This window comes from Girardinichthys multiradiatus, chromosome 5 (genome assembly GCF_021462225.1).
Source record: "Girardinichthys multiradiatus isolate DD_20200921_A chromosome 5, DD_fGirMul_XY1, whole genome shotgun sequence".
Classification (NCBI taxonomy): Eukaryota; Metazoa; Chordata; class Actinopteri; order Cyprinodontiformes; family Goodeidae; genus Girardinichthys; species Girardinichthys multiradiatus.
In genome coordinates, this window is record NC_061798.1 from 18,561,387 (window position 1) to 18,588,344 (window position 26,958).

General features: G+C 36.9%; 3 protein-coding genes across 3 annotated transcripts; all 3 read right to left on the reverse strand.

Moving 5' to 3' along the window:
* Window positions 1-2,773: 2,773 nt before the first annotated feature.
* cnga1a (cyclic nucleotide gated channel subunit alpha 1a) lies at window positions 2,774-10,173 on the reverse strand. The gene is made up of 7 exons (XM_047366164.1): window positions 10,019-10,173; window positions 8,141-8,251; window positions 7,466-7,885; window positions 7,274-7,378; window positions 6,936-7,042; window positions 4,927-5,537; window positions 2,774-4,834 (listed from the first exon to the last, which is right to left on the reverse strand). The coding sequence occupies exons 3-7, from the start codon at window positions 7,615-7,617 to the stop codon at window positions 3,872-3,874; spliced, it is 1,938 nt and encodes a 645-aa protein (XP_047222120.1). The 5' UTR covers window positions 7,618-7,885; window positions 8,141-8,251; window positions 10,019-10,173; the 3' UTR covers window positions 2,774-3,871.
* Window positions 10,174-11,916: 1,743 nt separating this feature from the next.
* enam (enamelin) lies at window positions 11,917-14,361 on the reverse strand. Its single transcript, XM_047366037.1, has 8 exons — window positions 14,302-14,361; window positions 14,045-14,106; window positions 13,901-13,924; window positions 13,665-13,730; window positions 13,507-13,545; window positions 13,359-13,382; window positions 13,206-13,271; window positions 11,917-12,699 (listed from the first exon to the last, which is right to left on the reverse strand). Exons 2-8 carry the CDS (start codon window positions 14,099-14,101, stop codon window positions 12,340-12,342), a joined length of 636 nt encoding a protein of 211 aa, XP_047221993.1. The 5' UTR covers window positions 14,102-14,106; window positions 14,302-14,361; the 3' UTR covers window positions 11,917-12,339.
* A 4,951-nt stretch (window positions 14,362-19,312) lies between these two features.
* scpp5 (secretory calcium-binding phosphoprotein 5) lies at window positions 19,313-21,188 on the reverse strand. The gene is made up of 10 exons (XM_047366599.1): window positions 21,100-21,188; window positions 20,959-21,019; window positions 20,809-20,862; window positions 20,613-20,678; window positions 20,460-20,510; window positions 20,311-20,379; window positions 20,177-20,206; window positions 19,909-19,959; window positions 19,744-19,827; window positions 19,313-19,628 (listed from the first exon to the last, which is right to left on the reverse strand). Exons 2-10 carry the CDS (start codon window positions 21,010-21,012, stop codon window positions 19,611-19,613), a joined length of 477 nt encoding a protein of 158 aa, XP_047222555.1. The 5' UTR covers window positions 21,013-21,019; window positions 21,100-21,188; the 3' UTR covers window positions 19,313-19,610.
* Window positions 21,189-26,958: the final 5,770 nt, after the last annotated feature.

Below are 26,958 nucleotides of genomic sequence, written 5' to 3' on the forward strand. Positions count from 1 at the left end.
CATTCACGGGCAGGTTCACTTGGATTGGTTGGACCCCTTTTTTGCACTTTTTTTTTTAAATACAGGAGATGGTAATGTATTAAAATTCGCTGAAAACCAGCTGTTTCTGAAATACTCAGACCACTCTGGCACCAACAACCATGCTTCATTCAAAGTCACCTAAATCCGGTTTCTCCCCATTCTGATGCTCAGCTTAACTTTAGCAAGCCGTCTTCCCAGCATCTAGATACTTAAATGAATTCTTGCAATATGATTGGCTGATTCACTATTTGCGTTAAGTAATATAACATGTTCATGCCCTGATGGAATGTCTAGTAAGACTATCTGTAGTTGACCTTGAGCAATTATTCTTGATTTTGATGTGCATGATGTAGAAAATATTTATGTATGTATAAGTGCACATAATCTGAAAAGATTAAATGATGAAATAATCCCCACAGGATTAATGTGGCACTATTTTTTCTCATTTCACTCCAAAACATTAGCACTTTTATGTTGAAAAAATAATCCACAGTATGACCAATGCTAGTTGTTTTAACTAAAATCCTTATTTTATTAGCGTTAGTGTGGTGAGGCATTCTTCACACTCTGTTTGTGGTCTGTCAGTTCCAACATGGCTGTGCATGCCATATTTACAGCAGTTGTCACATGAGTGACACATAATAATCAGAAAATGTTATGCAGTCTTTTTCAACAGATTCCTAGCTACACATGCATCAGAGAGCAGGAATTTTTTTTTTTGCATGAGACGTGTTCCCACAGGTTCTCTGATTTCACAGGAGATGAGTTGAAATGGATACATGACAAACATTTATGAAGCATGAACAGTTCGCCATTTTCTCAAAAACGTTTGAGAAATCGTTAATGCGGCTGTGTTACTGTTGGGTATATTCTGCTAAAAAGCCTACTGCAAATATAAAAACTGAGTTATCTTTTAACATCCATATCTGCTGCTCTAAAAATGTAATGGAAATATTAGAGTACCGGTAATTTGAAAGAAAACTGTTATTTGGGAAAGATAATGACTTAAAACAATGATTTTGGGTTAAGATTGAATGACAAAGTTACAAGGTCTTGCTTACTTAGAATATTTCACATACATTTGATGATTGATCTGGTTGTTTTTGTATTTTTGCATACTTCTCACCTCCAAAATTGTCTCCGCCTATTTTGCAGTAGCACGGTCACTGGGATTGGATAGAGAAACTGTCGAGGGAATTAAAGGTTTGAGCAGTGGCAAGAAGGTCATCCAACCTCAAAAACCTGTAGCTCATAACCAAAGCTACACTACCGGTTAAAAGGTTTAGACACATTTTCTCATTTAATGGTTTTCTTTCTGTTTATGACCATTTTCATTGTATGAAGATTCACTGAAGGCATCAAAACTGTGAATGAACACCTATAGAATTGTAGCAAATGAAAAATTGGAAAATAACTTTAAATATGTTTTATATAGTTTAAATAGTTATTTTAAAACTCTTTGGAAAACCTTTTCAACTTATGTTTTCTATTGATAGTCCTTTAAAATTGTTTATATTTTTAGAGATACCTGTATCATTTCCTATTGTTGAGTAAAAATAATTTTATATATATGTGAATTTGCCAGGAAATTGGTTGTTTTTGGTTTGTCATTTGTGTTTGTTTTCTGATAATTTTTTTGTTTAATTATGTTTGTTAGGTCTCGCCATATTCAGTTCATTCTCTGTTCATTATTGTCAGTTTTCCCATATTACTTCTTTCCTTTGTGTTTAGTTTCTTTGCTATTTCTTGTGTTCTCTTTGTATTTTAGTTTATTCTCTTAGATTAATGTTAGTCTTTTTCCCTTGATCTAGAGATCTTTTTATGTCTAGATCAGCTCCCTGCATATTATCTGTTTATTATTTACCTTCACTCAGTCTTCCTGGTTTTGCCGTCTTCCACAGCTGTTCTCATTCTCCGATTCAAGCTCACCTAAATCCAGTGCCATTCTTCACCCTTGCCATAGTAAACAAGCATTTTAGGTTTTATTTGTTAATTACTGGTTCCTTCTGTTATGCTGCCTATGCCCCATACCTCTGATCTCTTTGTTCTCTTGTCAAGAGATCTCTTTGTTATTTAACTATTAAAACTGCTTATTTCCTACACAGTCAGCTTCTGGATTTGAGCTTTTTACAAACTTCAGCATGACATTTTGGGCTTAACTGTAAAATAACAATTCACTGACCAAAAAGCAAAAAGTAAGGCCTCATCTACACAACATGTACAAAATGTAAGCTGGCATTTTTCATTTGGGTTTAAAAAAGGATGTTCAGAGAGAACACATGATTTTACAAAACTGAAGTGATCCTAAAGTTAACGTTTTTGTTTTATACATCGCTTCTCATTTTTTCTCATTAAAATTTTCGGCACATAAAATATAATGTTGACATTAAAGAGCAATATCTTTAAAGCGAAGGAAAAAATGTGCACCATTGTAGCTTTGTGCTTTTCTGTTCATAAATCTTTATTATCTTAAATCCTTTTAATTTGATTACCCTGTTCTACATATAGTATAACATGTCTTCACGTCTGCAGTAAGCCTCCTTTAATCAAGCTTTGAAGCCGGGCTGTGAGGCTGCTTGTTAGGTATTATTTAGTTAACTCAGAGGTAAGAACGATACAGTCATAGTTACTTGCAGCAAGGGTAGCCCACTTTGCAGTGAAACTACAAAGTTTTTGACACCCTATCTCTTTATTTATATGCACAGTTCAACAGACAGTTCAGACAGGGTGTGTGTGTGTGAGACGGAAAGGAGGCTGGTTCACACAGAGATAACAATGATCTCACACACACAGGGAGGAAGGCATAGTGCAGGTGCCTTGCAACACAAGGTTTTTACATGAGTGATAACAAGTTTTTGCACCCATCCAACACTGCTGTAACTAGTTGAAGTAATCGATAAAGGTAAATTTGAATTATCATTCAATATCAATTTTCCTTCAGTTAATATGTAATTTTATTAATTTTTTTCTGTCTTAATTTTCTAACCTTCTATTTTTTCCAAGATGGTCTGAGTGGATGTAGAAGCTCCTGGTTTCTGAAGGTGCCCTGTGTGTACCTGTGGGCTGCATATGCCAGCGGATTTAAGCTCCAGCCATTGGTTACCTCATGCCTCCGTTTTCATAGTTTCAGGGAAATCATGGCAGTGATGGAACATCACAGCTACCAAATATCTGTGTTCCTCTTAACAGTGTCAGCTCCTGCTATATACCCCCACACAACACATTTTAACATAGATTGCTCTCATTTGTGGTTTCATAATGGTGGGTAAAGCTACCAATTGCCATCAAAATATGTTTTTTACAGACACAAAATACCTAAACTTCAGTTTATTAAGATTTCTGTGGTTTTTCTGACTCAATTCTTCAACACTTCTTTCTGATGTAAATGGGTCTCTCAGTTCTGAACTTAAGTGGTTTGGATAAAAGAACCTGTCAAATTACTAAATGCAAATGCCGACCTTCTGTAAAATCTGTTTCTCTCCCATCAACTACAGGTAGGTGTTTCTTACCGTAAGCGTTTGATGCATGATTCATATTCTACTGGCCTTACAATTTACAGCACTTACAAGGACAGCAGTTAATACTGCTGTGTTTCAAATTGCAGGAGGTTGTTCCAGACTCTGTGTACATAGAATCTTAAGGATAAAACAATAAATAACAACAAACTGAAGAGTTGAACAAAATATGATGAAGTACAATAACAGTAGTTTTAGGGGGCATGCTGGAGTTAATATTTTAGCATTCATCTTTCCTGATCATCCCCACTGAGACGGTTAGGAGGCCAGCCCAGGATGAAAGATTTCTTTGAAACATAGATCCGTTCAAAACTAGTTTTACAGACACCAAAGGTTTATTTTGTCTTTTCCTCTTCTGTCTTTGTTTCCTCTTTTGCTTCATGTTTCACTTCATCGGTTTTTGTTTCTTCTTCACCCACTCCACCTTTCTCCTCATATATCTTTGTCTCCTCACCCTTCTCTTCTTCCATTTTTTCTGAATCTCCTTCAACCTTTGCACCTGCTTTTTTCTCTGCTTCATCCTCTTTAGCCTCTTTTTTCTCTTCCTCCTCTTCTACCTCCTCTCCACTCAGTCGCTCCAGATCTGCAATACGCTGTCTCAAGGCTTTGCCAGCATTCTTGTAATTTCCCAGAATTTTCTTAAGCTTCACATTCATCAGCTCCATTGTGCTGTAAAGTTTGTTGACCTTCTCCTCTAGCTCCTTAACCTCAGGCTTAATGTTGGCAGGGTCCAAGTCTATGAGACCATCTTTCATCAGAATCTGCCGACCCTTTTCCTCTAGCATGGCTTTGGCATCTGGATACTCGGTCAGTGACTCCATCAGGTCATCTTTGGAAAGGCAGAAGAGGTCAGAGTAGCCAATGCTTCTAATGTTAGCAGTCCGCCTATTGCCCGCTTTACTGCCTTTAATATTAAGGATACTAATTTCACCAAAATAGCTACCACTTCCCAACACTACAAACTGTGTGACACCATCATCAGCTACAACTGCTAGTTTTCCGTCTTTTATAATGTACATCTCACGCCCAATGTCACCCTTTTTGCAAATGTAGTCTCCGGGGCTGAAAACCTGTGGACGAAGGTTGAGCACAAGCTGGATCAGCAGGCCTGCCTCGCAGTCTGCAAAAATCTGAACTTTCTTTAAGGTGTCCATGTGTACTTGAATGGCTATTTCTGCTCTTAGCTTGTCTGGAAGATACCTTAGCACCTCCCTCTCATCCTGAGCTTTGCCATTATTCCACAGGTAGTCAAACCACTTGATAACCCGTAGTTCAAGTTCTTTGCTGACTTTTCGAACCTATGAGTGAAAAAAAGCAAGCACATTAATAATCCACCGTCAGATTATGCTGTAATTGTAGCTTTTTATCCAGGCTTTAAGATGACATTCACCTGCATGTACTGCTTGATGTTGTCGATGCGGGCCTGAAACTGGGCTTGGGCAGCATTCATATTGGAAATCATGGTGGCAATGTTTCCCACAATGGTAGCAAATATCAAGACTCCAACTAAGAAGTCAACCACATGGAAGAGAAACTCTGAGTCAAGAGCTGGTGGTGGGGTTTCACCAATGGTGGTCAGAGTCAGTGTGGACCAATAGAGGCTAAAAGCATACTTTCTCATAGGCTCCCCAAACGCAGGCTCCTCTGGATCATCAAGAGCTGGGTAGACCCAGTCATCAGCACCAAAACCAATCAACTTGGAGAATGAAAAGTAGAGGCAGGCATTCCAGTGGATGATAATGAGGATGTACATGATTAGGTTCCCAATGCGGAAGATGTTTGGATAGTTGGTTTTTGTCTCCGTCCTTGTGAAGAACTCCATCATTCGGCCAATTCTCAGCAGTTTGTTAATGCGAATCTCTGGGTAGTCGATGCCAAGGACAAAATAGAAGACATCTGTTGGCATCATGGAGAGAACATCAAGACGAAACTGGAAGCTTTGAATGTAGTTATCTCGAAGCAACTTCTCATCTTTCACCATAAGGCCTTGTTCAAGGTACCCTGCAAGGACGAAAATGCAATACATAAACACAATAAGTACCCATGTGATGTCTATACTAGCTTAATTCTGTTCAGCTTCACCAGAGGCATAAGCTTATTTTACTAGACAACAGGTAAGACTCAGGATACACTCTCGACAGACTGAATGTTAATGACGGGGCAAAAACAAGTGTCTAACAGACTTCAAGTCAGGACTTGGGCGCATTCTCCACATTTGTGTATGTGTGTGTTCTGAAAGGACCAAGGTAGCAAGGGAGTTGAAGATAACCTACAGCTGCTGTATCTTTGAGCTACCAAGCAAGGTACTCAAAGCCCTGTAATGGTTGTCTTAAGTAGGGATCAGCCGCTTCACTTCTTGAGGGTGTGAATTGTTGAAGGCAAATCGATTTTAGGCTAAAACACACTGTGTCATACCCATTAGCCATTAACACACATCGGATGGGTCACAGTGAAATGTTCCAAAGCAAAACAAGTCACTCAACTTCAAGGGTAGTTCCTTCAGTAGTATTGATGTTGAAAATAGAGCAAAACTGATGAGACACTTACGTTTTTTACCCTTTAGAATGGGAGCTTTCAAATACAAACTTACATAAAGCTCTACACTGATTCTCCTGAGCGCCAGTCCACCCCTACTTTGATTCTCTGAAGACAGATTCACTTTTGTAAACTAACATGGATACAGGACACGTTCAGCTTGATTGATGATTTATGATTCACACAAGGCAGTCTAGACAGCCGCTTGTCTTTGAAATGTTTTGACAACTATTTTGTGAAAGAGGCTAGAAAAAAGCAAGTACTGCACATTCACATCTAAGGACAATTCAGAGTTTCCAGTTGGCCTAACATGCAAATTCTTGAGCTGTGGGAAGAGGCTGAAGCACCCAGAGGAAACCCATTGGTTTACCATAGTGCCCTCAGTCTGCTTTAAAGCCCCAGCCTTGTCTCAAACCTCAACAGCCTCTATCACATTCTTTTACTTGTCAAGATTCAGTTTCTGGCATCAAGGCAGTCCTGGTCCCACCATACCTTCCCATGCCTGCCATGAGGAATTAGGGGATCAAAGATGGCTCGTCTCTATTACTGTTACTGACGAGGGAGCTGAATAGCATCCACCTCCTTAAGTTTCTGTTGCATTCTCTGATGAGAAGGTGCAATGTGGTCAACTTATTTCAGATTCCTGTTGTTGTCCCTGGTATGTGGGTTGAGGACAACTCACCACCTTGGTACCTTTTGCCAACATTGGGCTTGAGAATTACCTTGTTAGGCCCTTGTCTCTGAAAAAGGGGTCACTTTAAATGTGGCAATGTAATTTTTAAATCTTTTTAACAGACTTTTTAACAGACTTTTGTCCTATTTCAAAAGTGTTTTGTGGATGAGAAACCCGGAGTTCATTTTTACCTGTTCTGGTTCTGAAGAACATATCGGCCAAGTAAATTAGATCAGAACTGTAGTCCAAGATAACCCAATAGAGTATGTAGTCATGCTGCAGCTCCTCAAAGCACGCCCTGTAGGCAAATAACAATGTTTTTTTTTACTTAAATTGTTTATCACCTTAATTTGTAACAGAACACAAGTTATGACATTCATCAATTCTCTGAATTGTAGTTGAATCTGCAGACCTGAGACACAGGTTTATAATGACTAGGCCTCATTCTCTGCAGCAGTTTGGTTGCTGTTGTATAGACATTTGACAAGCAAGGAAAATGCAACGAGGAACTGCTAATTAGCAAATTTACCTGGCTATAATCATGGTCCAATTATACATGACTGGTACTGTGATGATGAAAAGCCAGTTGTAATACAAATTTCCTGCAGGATTAATGACGAATATTTCCATGGGCCTGTAATCAGACAGACAAAAAGAAGAGATAATATATCTGAATGGACATAGCAATTAATGTAGGAGATTTTCTAGAATATGAACATACTTGTCTTTTTCCTTTTCTTTGTCCTTTTCCTTATCTTTCTCCTTTTCCTTTTCTTTCTCTTTTGGTGGTTCCTTTTCTTTTGCTTCTTTTTCTTCGTTCTTCTTTTTCATTTTTCTGTAAGATTCATTATTACAACAATTAATATTTTGCATGAGGTATTCTTAAACATTTGTAACATTTATCAAGAAGGTTTAATACAAAAATAATCACTCTTTTTTCTCCTTCTTGTCTTTCTTCTCCTTTTTCTTTTTTTTCTTTTTTTCTCTGGAAAAAAGACATTTAACAGGCAGACTGAGTCCACACAGCTAATCAAAGGGAAGTGAGGGATTCGCATATCTTTTCAGAACTTCAAACTGTACCTACTCTTCATTGTTGTTGCTGTTATTAATATTGGCCAAACGATTTGGCTGAGGTGCACTTCTGAAACAAGCACAGCATGTTACACATAAAGTTAATTAATGGGCAAATATATATATATATATATATATATATATATATATATATATATATATATATATATATATATATTTAATTGTATTTAAATTAGGACAGTGCACATTAATTAACATATTAGCTTGAAACATAAATTTTCTTTTGTTTAATTTTGGTATTATGAGCTATGCACAGGCATTAATTTGAACTGTGGTATAATAAAGTATTTGAAGTTTGACTTACAGGTCATCCTCACTGTGCTCTTCATTGTCTGTGGTAAGTTTGTGCGCTGTGTGACCTGGCATTGTATTAAGTGGAGGAATGGTGAACATCCTGGCAAAGGTTTGATCTCTCCTTCAAAGTCCAAACAAAAAAAAGAGCTTAATTAATTATGACTCAATCCAATCGTCTTATTACGAGACTGACTAATGGGCTTTTAAAGGTTTTAGTAATAAAAGCTTGAAAAAGTCCCTAAAAGGTGGATAGCTATCCTCCATGGCATTAAGCTGAAGCAGTGTGCAAATGTTACATTATCCAGAAAATGTAGGATCTGAGAATATGTAATCAGGATAGAGGGGTCCAAAATGATGTATTATCACATGTATTGATTATACTCAATGCCTTACTTTGAAGCCAGTAGCAGAGGAAAGTTTGGATTATATTTATTACCAGCAAATTCTTAGGGTAAGTGTCATGATCCTCATGTCTTTGGGGCTTGTATCTCTGTTCAGCTCTATCTGAATGTCTCCACTGTGAAACAGTAAAGGATATATCTATTCTATTCTATTCTATTCTATTCTATTCTATTCAAGTCCCTCTCCTATGATACACATTGTTCTCCATTGGATCCTTCCTTTACTCTCCCTGTATTTCATGCCAGTTTTTTTGCCTGTGATTCACATCCTGTTCCCCTCGTGCAGTAAGATACGTTTTTGTCTTTTTCTTATCAACTTCTGTTTTCACCATGCTGTTTCCATGGTCCTGTCTGCATTTTGGCCCAGCTCCTATTTTAAAACCCAGGACTGTAAGCTTCTTAAAAAAAAAAAAATAAGGGTGAAGAAAGGCTGGTCTCTGTAGATGGATCACAATCCCTATATCAATTTGAAGAAACAATGCACTAGTCTTATTATTGCCTTATGCCACTTAACACCATTTCAAATTTGTAAAAAATACTTTGGCTTGCAGAAAAAGTTTTATTTCACATTACAATCATTTCTGTTTAAAATATATATATATATTTTGATCTTATGTAATATTCACATTTTCTTAGACACTGAATAGCTTTATCAATAAGCCAAAATCATCAAAATTACAAGAATCAAAGGCATGAAATATTTTACACTATTTGTAATGATTTTATATAACATGAATGATTTTTACTTTATGAAATGAGTAACAAAAAATGATACACTTTTTGAAAGTAGTCAAAAGCTTTTAGAATGTTTTTTGAGCTGTACTTGTAAAATACAAATAAAATACATTAAGGTTTGTAGGTAACATGTAGGTATAGGATTGTCCCACCTTCATAATTTTTCACATAACTCTTTCATCATCATTTATGTTTTGAAAAACATGTTACCAAAAGAAACATTGTGTTTTCCTACAAGCATCAAGTGGCAGTTTTTTCTATTATTTTTAAATAAACAACAGACAAAGATTGATTAGATGCCTGTCCATATCTGGCTTCTCTGTTGCAGTTTTAAAGGCAAAATTATTAAACATTGCAAAACAGCAAAATGGGTTCCCTTCACAAATGTATGCAGCACAGCACTTCAAATGACAAGATTAGATCTATTCTCATTAATAATACCAAAAACAGAAAAGGGCCTTTGCATGTTTATGACTTTGTCTGTATTTTTTTACTGTTTAACAAGGTTTATGGATATATATTGTGATTCTAACTGTGTATGGTCATCTTCAGTGATTCAGGAAAATGTCTGACTCTCATAGTTTTGCATTTTGCTACAAAAAAAAAGCATCATAAAGAAGCAGAAAAGGCAAATGATTATAATTGTATCGCTGCAGTATAGATTCACAACTGGTACTAAAACATAGCATTTTCATATAATTCATAATCATTTTGCATGTAGTAAATATAGGATCTAGTGTAACAAATCTTACCTTTTCCAGTCCTTAATTTATTAAGTCCATTTCTCTTAATCCTGTTTTAGCTTCCTTTTAACTCTGAAGCTAGCCAATTAAATAAAAATGATAAATCATGTAAACGATACTATTATCAGTATCAAAACATAACTAAAAAACTGACACCTCTGAGCAATGAGTCTAAATGACATTGAATCTGTGTGACCCTCACAAGGATTTTAGGATTAGAGTTAGATGAGAAAAGGCAAGGCTAAGACACCGTCTTACTTTGTCCACTTGTCAGTCATGTTTATAGCAAATATATATTGCATATTAATGATTGGCAACACCACATGTCTGTGTCAATTAAGTTTTCATTTTTATAATCTACAAATATCCATATTTTCCCTGACCATTTGCGGAACAGCATAGGATTTGGTCTTCTAGTGAGCTTACAGACACACATACACCTCTCCTGCTTGGTCAGCATTTTCAGCCATATCCAATCCTATTAGATCAGCACCAGTGGGAGAGATTTCAGATCAGATAGATCTGCCCCCTTTAAATGTGTAATATTCATGAGAGTGAAACTTAATGTGAACCTTTGTCAGTGCTGAAGGCTTGGAGCATGCACTGGGAAACCTGTGGTATGGTGGCTCTCCCTGTTGGCAGGTCTGAATTTTGCATCTTCTTCACAGCAAATATTGTATTAAAATCAGATCATATCTGAGGTGGTTTTTGTACTTTATTACAGGCTTGACCATTATGCACAGTAAGATATTTTAGTCTTCCAAATTGTCATCAAACAGTTTCTATACATCTCAGATTTTAAGGCAGTTTGTTCAAGAGCTGAAAGGCAGGAATACATAGTTATCAGGGTCACTGGTGACTTGTTAGGTCTACATGGTACTTACCCGACAAATTATTCAGAAATTGATTTACAACCAAGACTATTCAATGTCATTTTAGAAACAGTGAGCCAGTGCAGCAATGTAATTATGGTTGTAATAAGATACATTTTGAGTCTTGTTTATGACTCTGGCAGCAAAATTTTGTATAAGCTGCAGCTGCCTCTATGATCTGTTGTAAAGAACAGAAAAGCAAATCTCAGACCTCCATAAAATATATATACAGTCATATTAAATAAATTAGAATATGCATCTGATTACGCTTGTTTGTCAGATTTAAAGGACATTTAAATAACTTTTAAGCAGGTATGAACATACTTTTCATTAAACTCACATTTCTGTATTAAAAATGTTTTTCTTTGGTCTGATATTTTCAGGGTTTGTGTAGCCGAGGACCCCGGAATGCAGATGAGAGAGCAGCACAAATCATGACAGATATAGTTTTGTAATCTTCTAAGAAAATGTAATGTTTTCTTTTGCTGTAAGCAAAAAACCATCATAATTAACAGAAGTAAATGCTTGTCGATGTTTATTTAACCTATGTAATGTGTTTCACTTAGTAAATTGAGATAATGAAATAAATTGACTTTTTAAAAATATTCTAATTTATTGAATGTGGCTGTATAGAATGTTTTTATCTGCTGCTTTGACAGGAAATATTTTATTAAATTATCAAAATTAACAGAAATAAATGCCTGAAAGATCTGAATGTGCAATATGAGTTTCTCCTTTGAAATGGAATTAATGCAATCAATATACATTTCAATGGTATTCTAATTTATTGAGACGGACCTGTTCAGAACCATGGTCACACAGAAAACATTGATTTGTGTTTTATAAGCATTATATTGTAAGGGATAGGGGAGCATACAGATACTAAATAAAAGTGACCTGAGAACGAAGCCTTGAGGAACCCCACATGGGATCTTTGTTCACTCAGATTTATTATTGCCAGACACAAAATGTACTCGGTCTGCCCAGATAACATGATATTATGTCTCAAACAAAGAAGTGACAGAGCAGTTTACGTTCAGAATGATTGGTTGTTTTAATTTTGCACAGTCAAAGTATATCATTAAAACAGTAAAACGTGGATGTCAGAAACAAAAACATAACATATTATTTGACCTTTTGTCAGAGGTGCTCACACAGTAGAAACAGCGTAGAAAATGCTAGCAAATGCTAGCCAATGCTAGCCAATTAAACTTTTGAGTAAAGAATGCAAAAAGGGAAAAAAACAAAAATAAAATCTATCTCAGCATTGTTAGTTTAACTCTGGACAAACAAAATGCAGTTTTAACTTATTATGTATTACTTATCTTTGCTTATTTCTTTTGTTATGGGTTATTCCTGTTTATCCAAGAAGGCCACAACAAAGTAAGCTATGGGTGTTCAAACTCTAATTTTCTGTAAATACAGAAGACACCATCACAGAAATGGAGAGGTGGATAATTACAGAATGCCAAAAACCTCAGCAGCCGCTGTGGCTGTAGCAACATCAACTGCAGGAATATCAGTAGCAGCAGGGCCAGCCACATCAACAGCCACCTCAGAGGCGGTGTCCACAGGAACAACATCAACAGGGGGCACGGCAACCACAACATCATCAACTGGTGCAACATCTGGAGGAATAACAACCACTTCAGGCTCAACAGCTGCTGCTGGGGCTGCTGTGGGGTCTGGAGGTGCTACATCCACCACAGTCGGTTCAACCTCAGCTGCCTCTGCCTCTTCATCCTCCTCCTCTTCATCAGAGTTTAAAGGAGCAGCAGGAGCACCAGGGACTGCAACTCTAGCAGCGGGATTCCCATCCTAACATAAGTGGGAAAAATAAATGTGTGAAGGCCACACCATAGCTTCTAAAAATGGGGCATATTTAACAGGGAAAAAAAGCTAATTCTGGTACTAGCTGGAATCCACAAAAATGTTAAGGCAAGCATGAATGCTGAAATTAATCTAAATTAAGATAATAGCCATTCAGTAGCCATTTATTATTTTAATTAAGTCAGAAAGTCATCCAGTAAAGTGTCTTCTCACAGATTATGGTCATTAGACTTGATTGAACATGAAGTCATTCCTTTCTTTAGCTATTTAAGTTTTAGGGTGTTTATATTGTTCATATTGTCTCACTGTCCCACGTTGTAGCTAATTGGAAGAAAGACAGTTTTTGGATTTCAAGACACACTTATTCGTTTCTAATGAAAGAAACTGTCAACTGAAAAACATATTAAAACATATCAAAATAAATTCAGCAAAGTGTTAAATGTTGATTGTTGAAGCTTGCTTATCAACAGAAAATATTTTAGTATGAAACTCACCTCTGTCTCCTCATCCGAGACATCTTCTGCAGGGACGGGAGTCAGCTGGGCTTGCAAAGCAACCACCTAAAAAAGATTGGTTTGTTTTTTTCCCTCCTCAAATGGCACTGAAAGTCATGACAAATTAACAGAGCAATGCTGCCTCATACTTACTGCAGGTGCACCAGCGGAATTAGCCTTTTCAAATATATATATATATATATATACTTCAGTAACAAATTTATTTACTTTCAGTTTAGTATTTATTGATTGTCATACAAATCTGAAAATTTGTACCAAGTTTCAATATGACTAAACTTACAGGAGGATCAGCAGCTGGAAGTAAAGGGTTTCCAAATCCCTAAAAGAATTACAAGATCCATACATGAGACTGATGTTTCATGCCACATTATTTAGACAAATGAGCTGACCACTGGTATTCATTCGCATGGAATGTCAATGAACCCCCACAACCCCTACCTGCTGCTGGTACAGCCTGTACATCTCCATCAACCTGAGGGCCTCATTAGCGTGTGCTGCAACCTGCTAAAAACGCAAAATACCACACCACCTCAGACATGAGCTAGAACAAAGCCAATTATTCCTCTCTCTCAGACACCCATTATGCTGTTCAGCTGATGACATAAAATAAACGGGAAATGACAAGTCATGGCAGCCGGATCTGAAACTGGACCAAAAAGGAAATTTCCTCTTACCTCACTACTCTCACTGCCTGGTGCCTACAGTTTAAGGCAGGGAAGTGAACAAACATTAATTAGTCTGGAAGAACTGCAGTCTTTAAGAGTTTAAATAAGCATCTGTAACACAGCGTGAGAAAAACAACATTAGACAAGACTCACAGGGGCAGCAAAGGTGGAGACCAGAAGGCACATCGAGATTAAAATCTGCTTCATCATGATGTCTTCTAAAGAAAATCGTAGGACAAAGAAATATAACCATCCTCTCCTTTTAATTACTTTAAATGAAGATAACAAAAATCATGATTTTTTTTAAAGAAATACCACTTGATAGAAGATTATTCTCAGTATAATTTATAGCTGTACAACTACTCCTGCAACAGTGGGTTCCCTAATAATAAATAAATAATCAATCTCACCTTTTTTCCCTGGAACGGCCAAAACCTTAACACATGCCTCCTCAGTGATGGAAATAAGTCTACTTCATGCCTCCCATGGATGCCTTTATACCATCTAATAGCCAATCACATCCACTAAAAAATGCACAGCTATGTGTTTGAAGACTGTTTCTTACATGTCAAAACAAAAAAAAAATGGTATGTGGGGCTGAGGCCCTTGTTATGGTTAATTACACGCTGTGCAGGCCTGCTTAGCAAACATACTCTTCTTTTAAACCACCTATGGAAAAAGAAGAGAGGAATGCCATTTAGACAACAGGGCCTATAGAGTGACTTAAAAATATTAACCTGTCATGATTTGTGGGTGTTTTTGGGTTCTTATTATTCTTGATAGGTTTTGAATCATGTTTCTATTTATTATTTTCCTGGTCATGCTTTAGTTTTTGTCTTCTAGTTCATGTTTTGTAAAGAGAGGTTTTTGGATCATGTTGCTGGTGATGCTTTCATTTCACAGTTTACTAGTTGTGTTTCTATTAGTTTGTATCCGAGAATCTCTGATTTGCTCCACCCACGTTCTGTTCTCTCCTGTCTGTTTTCAATCAGCTTCATTCGGTTCACCTGCACTAAGCATTCAGTCTCCTCGTTTCGCCTTGTTCTTGCTTCATATATACACATCTGTTCTGTTCATTCCTCGTGGAAACATTTCGGATCATGCCACCCTGTTTTCAGACGGTGGTTAAGGATCATGCCATGCCTGTCTTGCCTGCCTGTTCATTGTTTTGTTCCTGCCTCCTCTTATGAGTGAGTTTTTGTTTTTCTAAAGATTAAAATCTTCTACTTACCGTCATGCTGCCTGTCCATGCATTCCGGGGTCCTCCGCTACACAAGCCGTGACATAACTGAGCTCAACTTTACTTATAATGTACATTTCAAGCACTGTACAAGTATTTTATACCACTATTCCACACAGACCACAAATAGAATCGGCAAGAATTGCAAAATTTTAGATTCTTAGTTGAATTATAATAAGTTTAGGAATTTATATTTTATTCTTATTCAGTTCTTGCCATTCCTGAGCCTACTGGAATTCATGGCCAAAAGTTTTCGAGACTACTCAAACTCCACCTCCTTCATTTTCGTGCTAAACATGCTGAATACTACCACATTCTTGTGTGTCTTTTCTAGCAGTTGGGTTATTTGTGTATCTGCCCAAACATCAATGAGGCGCAATGTCTCCTCGTTGCTCCACATCTGTCCATGGCTCATTGTTAGTAGCACCCATGCAGTAATAGCTTTAGTGACCCTTAAGGGCTAATTTATCCCATGATGCCCTGCTTGTTAAGTTCAAAAATGTGTATATTTCCTGTAGTTGGGTCGGACAGAGGCTGGTTTGCATTCCAAGACCACCACAAAAAGTGGGTCTTTGTCTGGTTATTTGGTCCGGACCAGCGGGGGAAACTGGTTCTTATTAAAGCAAACCAAACATGGCTGCTCCTTTGATCCTTGGACCAAAGAAAAAGCCACACCAAGAGAGTCCTTGGGTCCACTTGTTTATTCCGGACCAAATGTGGACTTCATTTTTGTTATTTGGTGTGGTTAGCTTTCTCATTGTACTATTTACAAGTGAACTATAACTTTTAAAGAAAGCCATGCACGTGACAATCATTGCTCCCATTGGACAGACATGACTAGGGTGGGACAACACAGACCCGGAATTCATTGTGAGTGTCAGGAGCAGCCCAACACAGGTTTCGCAACGTTCTATTTCTAATTTTGGTACGGCATGGCATCGCCATCTGCATTCCATGTATTCTTGCTTAGTCTGTCAGTGGAGTCTTTCCTAAGCAGTTGGTCATAAAGCTTCTTCTCTGTAACAAGCTAAGTCTTTTATCTTACGTACATCATCAAAGTAATCTTTTTCTGTAATCAAAAGCTGGGAAAAACAGCATTATAATTCACCTTACTTTTCCTTTAGCAAGAGACTCCTCTTTGAGCTTTTATGCAGCCATAATGTCTTCTTAGTAAGACTTGTTATACAAGTGTGGGGGACAATAAGATAGTTAACAAAAAATAAAGTAGTGCTGTATAATAGGTTTTATTTAGACGATAAGAAGAATTTTGTAATAGTTTCTTTGTTAATACTGTCTCCAGTATTTTGGAGGTTTTAGGGGATTTATTAGGACACCAGTTCAAAATGGCAATGCAATAGTATAGCCTAGATGTGAGAGTTAGCAGTGAGGTTACAATAAAGTTTAGCTAAATTTATGACACAAATAGTTGCACATGAATAATATAATAAAATGTGGTTGGGCTGTGGAAACTGGTGTGCCATCAGGTTAACTGGAAGCAAGCCAAATCATCAAACTGTTTACAAGTCCTCAAAACTCTTGAGCCTACACCCACGTTTTAATTAAAACCAGTCTCGCCCTCTTTAGTGAAAGCAAGAAAATACTCTGAAAATTTCAAAAAAGTTGGCAAAATGCAAAAAAAGGAAAACAAACCTATTTGTTGTTTAATTTGTTCCATAGTCTGCTTCTTTGATGTAACATTCAATGATCATTTATGTGTATTTCCATGTTTTTAAACACGTGTGTGATGTGTATGTGGCAGAAAGAGACTGCCATTAGGAAGTTTGTTTTTCCCCTGTATGTTTAAAAAGCTGTGAACAAAATTTCAGCATTGCAGGTCTCCTCCATCACTTTTTTTTTTATTTCAGTTTAGGTACTGTAAGATTTACTGTGCAATCTGTCAAACGTCAGTCAAGAAATTCTTGACTAATATCCGCTGAGAGAATGAGTTCCTCTTATAGATAATAATCACTGCGTTAGTTCTTCAAAGCCCTACTGTTCCTGTGAAGCCAGACTGAGATTAGTTTTGTGAGGATAATGAGGTGAACAACTTGTTATTGTCTGTACCAACAGGAATTCTTGTTTATTACCATCCTAAATAAACTGTACTTTGCTCAGCAGAGGGGCAATAGTATAAAATTATTATTATGTGTGTTTTTTCATACATGCTTTCAGAATGACATTAAATATGTTAAAAGTTGTGGAATTTGGCACAATGGTCTGGAGGCCTGATCTCAAGACGTAAAAAACCGATCCTCACAAATGTTTATTTTTTTTTATAAATTCCATGCTGTAGCTGAATCTTGTGACATTTTAAAACTGTCTTTAAACAACCACAGGTCACTATTTAAATTGAAATCACAATAAAATGGGCTGCTGCGTCTTCGGACAAGCGAGCACGAGAATGGAAATGCCTTTTTCTCCTCCCTTTTGTAGGATGTGTGTCCCTAGAGGTGGGACATCAAATTGTCAGAATAATATTTAATTGTACATCCTTAGAAGCACTGAAGAGAAAACAAATAGGGCAGAGGCTTTTAAAATCATGTCTTATTTTCATTATTATGATTATTTTTATTTTTTGTTTGATATACCGGTATAATGTTTGAACAATATTTCTTAGTACCATGGTTTTTTGTGGGCGGAGGAGTGGGGCGTAAATTTTCCATTTTGTGGAGTCTTCATTTTTATTGCTTGATTTAAAAATATTCAAAGAATCCAATGTTTTAAAAACAAAGCCCTATTAAGGAAGAGGAGCTAGTCAGGGAGAGTAAAGTGTTTCAAATCAGCTTTTAACATCTCTTCCCACACTGCGGACAGACGTTTATGGTGTTCCAGGAAAGAAAACATGTAAAGAAGAGACAGAATAGCATGAGTGGATGGCGCCTGTCTCTTTTGTTGGTGTCTTTGAAGAGGTAAGCTTTAAAACCATGTTGCAACAGGCTTTCGTCCCCAGGGGAGCAGTTGTCTGATGGATTTTTCCCTTAGTGGTGTGTAGTTTTTCACAACAGTAAAATTTCACTGTGGGGAAATTTGCCAAACAACTGAAGCAGTTTATATTCAGTTTGATATCTTGCAGCAGACAAGATGTCAGACATGCTTTTCCTGTATAGTGGATAAAGTGTTTAGAAAAGTTTGAGGTTTATTAGAGCAAGTTGATATTTAGACTTGATAAATCTCTCTTGTTCCACGCCATCTGTCTCACATAAATCATATGTTGAATAGTTTTTTGTTTTTTCATCTAAATAGCTTCTCACTAGAAAAGGATCATTATGTGTTTCAGCTACAGATCTTTTAGTTAAATCTATAAATAGAAAGAAAATGAAACTGGTGTTTTTACCTTGTTAAAGTTGAAAATGTGTCATTCTTCAGTGGATATTATGCAAAAGTATTCAGACCTCTTGAAGTTTTCCAAATGTTGTTTTGTCACAGCAGCAAACTTTTTTTGGGATTTTATGCGATAGACCAACATGGTATCAGATAAATGTAAAGGAAAAGGAAAGTGATACATGATTTTACATATTTATTTACAAATATTAATCTGTAAATTGTGGCATATATTTGTATTCATGTCCAAACCTGTCCACCTGTGTGCGATTTAATCTCCGTGTAAACACAGCTGTTATCTGATGGCGTCGAAGTTTTGTTAGAGAACATCAGAGGACATCAGGGAACAGCTGGAAAGGGATCACCCCAGACAGTTTATGGATAGAATTGTGGAGTAAGGTTAGGTTATTAAACAGTATCCCAAGCTTTGAACAAATTGAACCTATGCAAGGCTGCACATCACACTGAACACACCTGTGGAGATGTTTTCTTCAGAAGGGGAAGGAGATGGGAAGGAGCATAATACAAGGCAAGGCATGTAAAAAACTGTCAGGGTGCAAAAGCTGCAAAAAACCTTGTAGACACATACACCAAAAGAACTGCAGCTGTAGTTGTCTCTCTAGTTGCTTAATACAGATGCATACACTTTGTAAATTGTTACGTTTTAAGAAATCCCAATATAATGCCCATACATTTTGGCTGTAATGTGACAAAATGTGGAAAACTGCATGGGGTGTGCTGAATCTTTCAAAACACTGTATTCAACACAGTACAATATTAAAGCACCACTTTATTTATGATGATCAAAACACAGATGTAAATAGAAAAACTCTACAAATAAAGAGAAGTAATTGCAGGGATTTGCTTAAATTTTCTTTATTTTCAAAAAGAAAACAACAATGGGAAAAGAAAAGGAAATAATGTAGTTACTCTGAAAATGCACCATGCTGAATGTGAGATCATATGGCAGTCAATAATTCTAAGACAGCTATTGTTATACGACATTTTAAAGGAATGAAAAAGATTTTTAGGTATCTATACATGTTATCCTGTCATAATGTAGTTTGTTAATGTTCTAAAATGTTACTTTACGATGAGTTTTCAATTTTATAACCGAAGAGTGTTTAATGTTGAGGAGGATGCAATTGTTTCTCTCATTCACACTTTAGCAGGTGCCTGCAAACACAGAAAAACAACATACTTTTTTATATGCGTGTATGTGCAAATATTTTTTGTGAACATCTATCAGTGGAGCAATTTTAATTATTAAAATTATTCTGAACTTGGTTACCTGACTCGTTTGCACAGGTTTGTCCTGCGGCAGTGGCTGCTGGGGATCTTGGGAGGGATGCGCATTGACATCAAAGGTTGGCATCTAAGAGAACAAAATAGATACAAGTAAAGGAATATGCAGAGAGACTTTATAGAATTTATATTTTTGATCGTCTGTTCTCACATTTAAAGGTTGCTGGGGAAGGGTTTGAGGAGGAAATCCAAATGTGGTAAACTGGGAAAAAAATAGGACAGTAAAAAAAAAAAATGTTTAGAATGTGTTTCGAGAGTAATATGGAAAATCATGCTAAAAAATGGCCCGCATCTTTCCCATTGAAACCATTTGAAACCAGGTTCTGCATTATGAAACAAAAGTAAACTTGCTTTTAGAGGCCTGTACTATACACACTGTTAGGTTTGCAAGAATGCATTAAATTGTCCAAAATATATACCTTGTTCTGAGAGAGGTCATAAGGATAGAACTGCAAACATAAAACCACACAACCACAAAAATGTTAGGAAGTCTAGTTCCAGTTGTTGAATTGTATGGCAAACATATTATGGGAAGCAACAAATCAACACATACAACTTCAACACTCTGTCTGCCAGGGGGCTGAGGAATGGAGTACTTGATGAAACCATACTGAGGGAAAGTCTGTTGAAACAAACATCAGAGAAAGGTAAAAACAGTTCTAATGGAATATCACATGTACATACATGTGCAAAAACTCTTACCTGTCCCTGGTTTGTTCCAGCTGCACCAGCACCAAGTCCGTATAGAGGAACCTTAGCAAAACACACAAAGTGTACATGCATACTGTAAGTAAAAATGCATTAATGTGAATCACAGTTAAATGGAAACATAATGTTAAAGAAATTGGAACATACAAATTCCAAACTATAAGCTCCTGGGACTCCAGGTTGTGGAAAACCACCTGTCAAAGGTGCTTTTATCTGCATGGATGTAAAAACAAAAAACATATTATCAGTAAAGGTTCAGCAATTTTCATTAAGGTTTCTTCTAGCAGGTAAGAAAAAACAATAGAGGAAGAGATTAAAAACAGTACATAGTATGCATGATTACCTGTGTTGGTGGTGCCCGGGGTCTAGACCCTGTGAAATGCGGCAAGTACTGAAACTAAAGGCAGAAACAGAAATAGTTCGAGAAATGAAAGCAGAACATTGTGTGTGAAGTTTAAAGTTTTTGCTGGTTGAAGTAAAATCTAAGACTTACGGGCAGAGCACAAGCAGTGCCAGCCAAACACAAGCATAGGATGGCCGCTTTCATTTTCACCCTGAGAACAAAGCATCCGCTGTTATAAAATCTGTAAAAGAAACTGGATGGTTACTGTTAACCAGGTATGCATGTACTCACCCGCTGCAATAAAAACAAACACCAGAGAGAGAAGATGAAATGAGGATGAGGTGATGCCAACTGATTGTATCATAGCTCAGACAGAGCTGCTTTGACTTTTATAGGGTGCCCCCTCACCAAACTACTAATTACAGTCGAAGGGAGTGAAGTCACCCAATGAGGGAGTGCAGTGCAGGTGTCTGGTCCACAGCTTAGCTAAATGACCAGTGGCCAAATCCACTATCTGAGTAATAGTAGAGTCAGTTTGATTACACAGTCTGGGGCTGAACACCTTCGCTCACCTCAGCATGCATTCAGCCATCATCACAGGCCTGGGGGTTGTTTGATTTGATAGTTTTATAGACATCAGTGTATTTAATGTGCTTCTAAATCACTTCAAGTAACATGTTGCAAAGATGTTGCTCAGGTGATGGACATACTAATCAGCATAAAGCTTCTACAGTTTACATGTCAAAGTTTTATTGATATTAAATTGTTCAGCTGCAGCTGAAATGCAGTATGTACACAAAACTTTGCAAAGTGCTGCATGGGTAAATATTATATCTGTGTATTATTTTTATTGTACTGTGTATCTGGTTCACCAGAATGAGAATTTTGTTTTAGAAAAATGTAATTCATTATATTTTGCTCCTTTTAAAGACTTGCCCCACAGATACCTAATGGGGTTTAGGCCTGGAAACATACTTGGCCAGTCCAGCACCTTTACCCTCAGTTTCCAGATGGCCAGAAAATTATGAAATGCATTACTTTGACATCAGAATGTCACAATTTATTTCTAAGATATTAGGTGTTACCCTTACAGAGACAGCAGGCTTTTGCATGTGCTTCAAATGGTAACCATATGGAGCATGTGGTTTTTACACATTAGGGCCACACATGTCTACTGATTGATTCAGGAACTGGGGTTTGGTTGGCAGCTGGAGAGCTGCTTCGATCTATTTAGTGACAAAACCACAGATGTGCTAACTTTTCACAGTTGTTTGGAGGTAAATCAAAGAGTTGTAATTTTATGTCTATAACACTGATGATAACACTGAAGATATCCCCTCATCTCATTGGCCTAAAACACACTTTTATGACATTTGTCAATCAGTAGTGCCATTCATAAAATGAATCTGTGGAAAAAGAAATTGTGATTAGTGAGGAAATGTAAATAGATTTCTGTCACTGTTTTCTAAATTCCTAATAGAAAAAACCCTATCATATAGTAAATATTGGTCACATACGATTTTATGACAACAAGAATGTAGTCTTGATTAATTAAATCTGAACACAAAGACTTGCTGACAAGTTCTCCTATTTAAACAAAAAGTTCAGTAAGATTCAGACTGTATAAAACAATATGTAGGTTCCCTTTTTAAAGAAATATCAAGGTTGTTAAATGCAAAAAATATTTTTACGTGAAAGATTTAATAATCCTTTAATAATATTTTCACTGTATAAGATATGTAAATTTATGCTGGACTGAGACAAAATGAAAAACTCTGAATTATGGAAACAAACATTCTGAGTTTTTTTAATAGCCTTACTTTCCCTGTAGTCATTATAGTTATTTATGCTAGAAAAAAACAACACAATTGAATAATGCATTCATTTCATTTATTACCTGAGCTCACTCATGACAAAATCACATGCAGGGATATTAAAAAAGAATCATATCTCACAGCATGCCACTAATTTCATTACACATTTTGCATCACATTTTACATTTTTGTTGTGGAAAAAATGTAGCACCATCAGGACTGGACGGAACAAATTTGTTAACAGCTTTAAAAAGCAGCATTGTTGGCTGGTTGCTGGTCTCTTCACCTTAAATGAAAACAAACCACAGATCTTTTATTAACCGTTCATTGTATAAACTGTCTTTACTTTTTTTTAAAGTGAAGTTTGTGTGCCTGTCTGGACTGTACAGCACATTTTCTTGCACATATGAGCACAACTGCTGCTGACTCAGACCTTTTCAGTCGTCGTCCTCGTCATCGTCACTGGGTTTGGCAAACTGAAATTACAGAGGCTTGTTGTAAGCCAATCAGGAGTGAGGACCATTCCCTGATGAGCCAATGTTTCTAAATAGCTAAGCAGAAACAGATGAGCTCTTTTTTCAAGCAAGAATAATTTTTTTGAACGAACCTACTCCCCTCTTCAACTCTTTAAATTAAATATGCCGCCTGCAGCTGTTATCTAAATTTATAAAAACAGTTCCTAAGTATTGTCAATATCTTTGTCCATATAGAATACTTCAATAGTTCTAACAAGTGCAGTGGAGATAACAACAGAGTCAACAGGTACAGCTGGAGCTGCAGGGGCAACAGGAGCAGCTGGGGCAATAGGTGCAGCTACAACTGGATCTGGCAGGTTGAACCCAAAGGGGTAGTACTGAAAGAGATTAGGAAGAAAATTAGATGGTTATGACAATAAAGGTTCAAAAACAGTGTTCAGTCGAAAGTTGTTAAATCCTCTTACGATCTCTTCATCTTAGCCATTTGCCCAGGGCATTTCCTGCTTGATGAAACCATGGACCTTCCAGTGAAAATTAATTTTGAGATTAATATGCGCAGTTAAACCACAGTAATACAAAAATTACCACACTTTTATTATTTAGATTGTAGTTCAAGATTCATTTTCCTCCACAATTCTTACTACAAACTACATGTCAGGCTGTCTGGTTTTGTAAATATCCAGCTTTAAAATGTCACTCACAGGTCGTCCAAAAAAACTGCCTCTGGCCGTCAACTGGGAGCAGCTGAAATTGAAAACAGGCACAATTATCACATAAAACACAAAAAGTTGGATAGAAATGTGTGTTGAAAGGATGAAAATAATAGGTTGATTTTACAACTTCCAGGGATCCCACTGGGACTGCAGCAGGAATGGCTTGGGCTGCCTGTGAAGAATAGGTCCATAGTATTAACCTTTACGCTATTGGAACAGTTGGAAGGAAAGGAAAAACACATTTTACAATTGCTGAAAAAACTGTTTTTGTTTATTTTTACATTACCTGAGGAGGAGCATGGTGGATGTCAAACCCCATGTACATATGTGACTGTTTCATGAGTAAATTCAAACACACGGGTTTATTACAATGCAGTGTAAAACTAAACTGTATAATTCTGCTACCAAAATTATTTTGTCAAAATTATTTAGCTAAAATGCTGAAAACGTTATTTCAACATCAGCAAGACCATAAGAATAGTCTAAATCACCACTTGACAAGATATCACTCTTCTTGGACTTTTCATGGCGTGCAAAAGGTCTGTGTCAGAATACAAATACAATACAAATTTGGGGAGAAGAATTGGGTTTTTCTTACAGGAGCACTGAAAGCCATCCCAATGATGTAGGCTATAAGCAGAAGGAGCTTCATTTTCAATTAAGCTGTGAAAACAATTATTTCTCAGTTATTCTATGCTAGAGTATTCAATGCAGTGCATCTAAAATAATTAGTATCTAAAAAATATTTTTTAAAAACTAGAATTTTAACTTTCCTGTTCGTCCACTCGTGAGTACAGAGGTATTCTTGAAGAAAGCTGTGATGAGCAGAGGGAGAGCTGCTCCTATTTATTTGCTGAAAAAACAAAGACCTTGCAAACTTTTGACAGATATTGGTGATAAGCCAAAGATATTTAGTTTTATGATCACATCACTGGAAGCTCTGTCTTTGGGAGAAACCCCCATAACACGACTTTGGCTTTAAATACACTTTTATGACATATAATCCTTCAGCAGAGTAATTTATGATGTGCAGAGGTGCAGGAACCCAATAAACCCAGGGCTTGTATGAGAACATGATTCTAATATAGAAAGATTTTAACTGTTTAAAACTGTGTTTTGTGTATTTTTTTTAACCTGTTACCTTCTTGCTGCAGTCGGTTTCCATCAGACTGCTTCATTCACAGGTTCTCAAGTCTAAACATCCACTACAATCCATACCATTAGAAAAAGCCTGTACAGGATGCACATGTCAACTCTTATTGACATGTGTCTATCTATGCAAGGATGTCCCATCGATCCATCCACTGTATGTGCTTTGCATTATTCAAAGCTGAGGACTATATCCTCAGTAAGTGGGCAACAGGTAAGGGACATTTCAGACAGGCTACCAGTACATTGCCAGGTCACCATAGAGATTTCCAAAACAAACAACCATGCACATTAAAACTCGCTCACGAGTTTAAAGTTTTAAATTAACCTCATGTGTATGGTTTCAAACTGTGGGGGGAAACTTCGGCATCTGGGAAAAACTAATAGACTTGTAGGAAGAACATCTAATTTCACACAGATAGGCCCTAACCAAGACTGGAACTAAAGGAAGTCTTGTGTTTAATGTATACTGACAGTGACAAACCTATTATGCATTAGCCACTAGGAGTGTAAAGATACATTCAGCTCACAAGATGAGATGATGATACTGGCCTCAGGAGAATGAGACAACATTTCCAATTAGCCAAGATGTACCTTCCTCTGCTTACATCAAGCCACACTGTAACGGGCTCAAGCCCATTATGCCTTCTTTCAAGTGTTTCACGCTTTCAGTTTAGTAAGCATAAAATAATGCCTACATAATACTGGGGACTGGTAACTTTGGAAATGTTCTTGGGATTATTTCTCGGCGTAGGGGATGAAACACCACATTTGGAATGGCATCATGTTTAATAACATAAACTGCCTTGCAAATGTGTCATTGTGTTTTTTTACATATTTGTTTACATATAGTTATGTGATCCACCGACACAAATTGTGAAGTAAAAGGAAAATGTTTCATGGTTTTCACACTATTACAATACAAGTGTTAAAATGTTTGACACACATTTGTATATACCTCCATCTTCTTTGATAAAAATAAAATAAATGGAAATGGAACCAACTGTCTTCAGAAGTCACCATCTTAGTTTAAATTCAGGTGTTGCATGAAGGCTTAGAGGTTTGTCAGAGAACATTAGTGAACAAACAGCATCATGAAGAATAACAAATACACCAGACACTCAGGGATAAAGCCGCTGAGAAGTTTAAAGCAGGGTTATGTTATAAAACAATAAACAAACTTTCAGACATCTCACAGAGCACTTTTTAATCATTAACAGAAAACTTACCAAAAGATGGCCATCCACGTAAACTGACTTTTCTACAAAGTATTGACACAAGGTGACTGCATACCAAAGCATATTACACTTTGTAGATTTGTATTTAAAACAAAAATGGTAAATCTATGTATCTTTTTTCTTCTTCACAAACATGTGCCACTATGTGCTGGTCTATATCATAAACCTTCAATGTTTGAGTTTTGTTCTGGGTTTTTCCTCTCATCGTGATTGTTTTCCAGGTGGTGCTCCAAGTCATTCCTCAAGTTTAGTTCCTTAATAATTCTTGTATTTGTTCATGGTGCATTTTATTTTATTTTTTGTTCTCTAAGAGCCTCCTTTGGTTAGATTGTACTCTTGTATCTCTGTTCATGTTCTATGCTTGTGTTACCACTCCCTCCCACAATCAGCTTTAATCAGTTTCCTTCAGTCCACCTGCACAATGCCGATCAGTCTCCCTGTTTCACCCGTACCTCTATTTATACTCTTCTGTTCTGTTTTCTCCTGCTGGTTTATACTGTTTTCATGCCAAGTCTGTCTGCCATGCCAAAGTCCACCCATGACCTGATGCCGAGCCTGCCCATGTTCGTGTCTGCTTCTGCTACCCCCTGCCTGCTGTTAGTTTTCCTTTTTTGTTATATAGTAAACATTTTTGCAACTACCACACTGCCTCTGTCTGCATTTGGGTCATATTATGAAAGCCACCACTTTGACAGAAGTTTGTGGTTGTAAAAAGGCTGTTTTCTAAACTAGCTATCCAGTGAAGCTCCAAGGGCTTTAC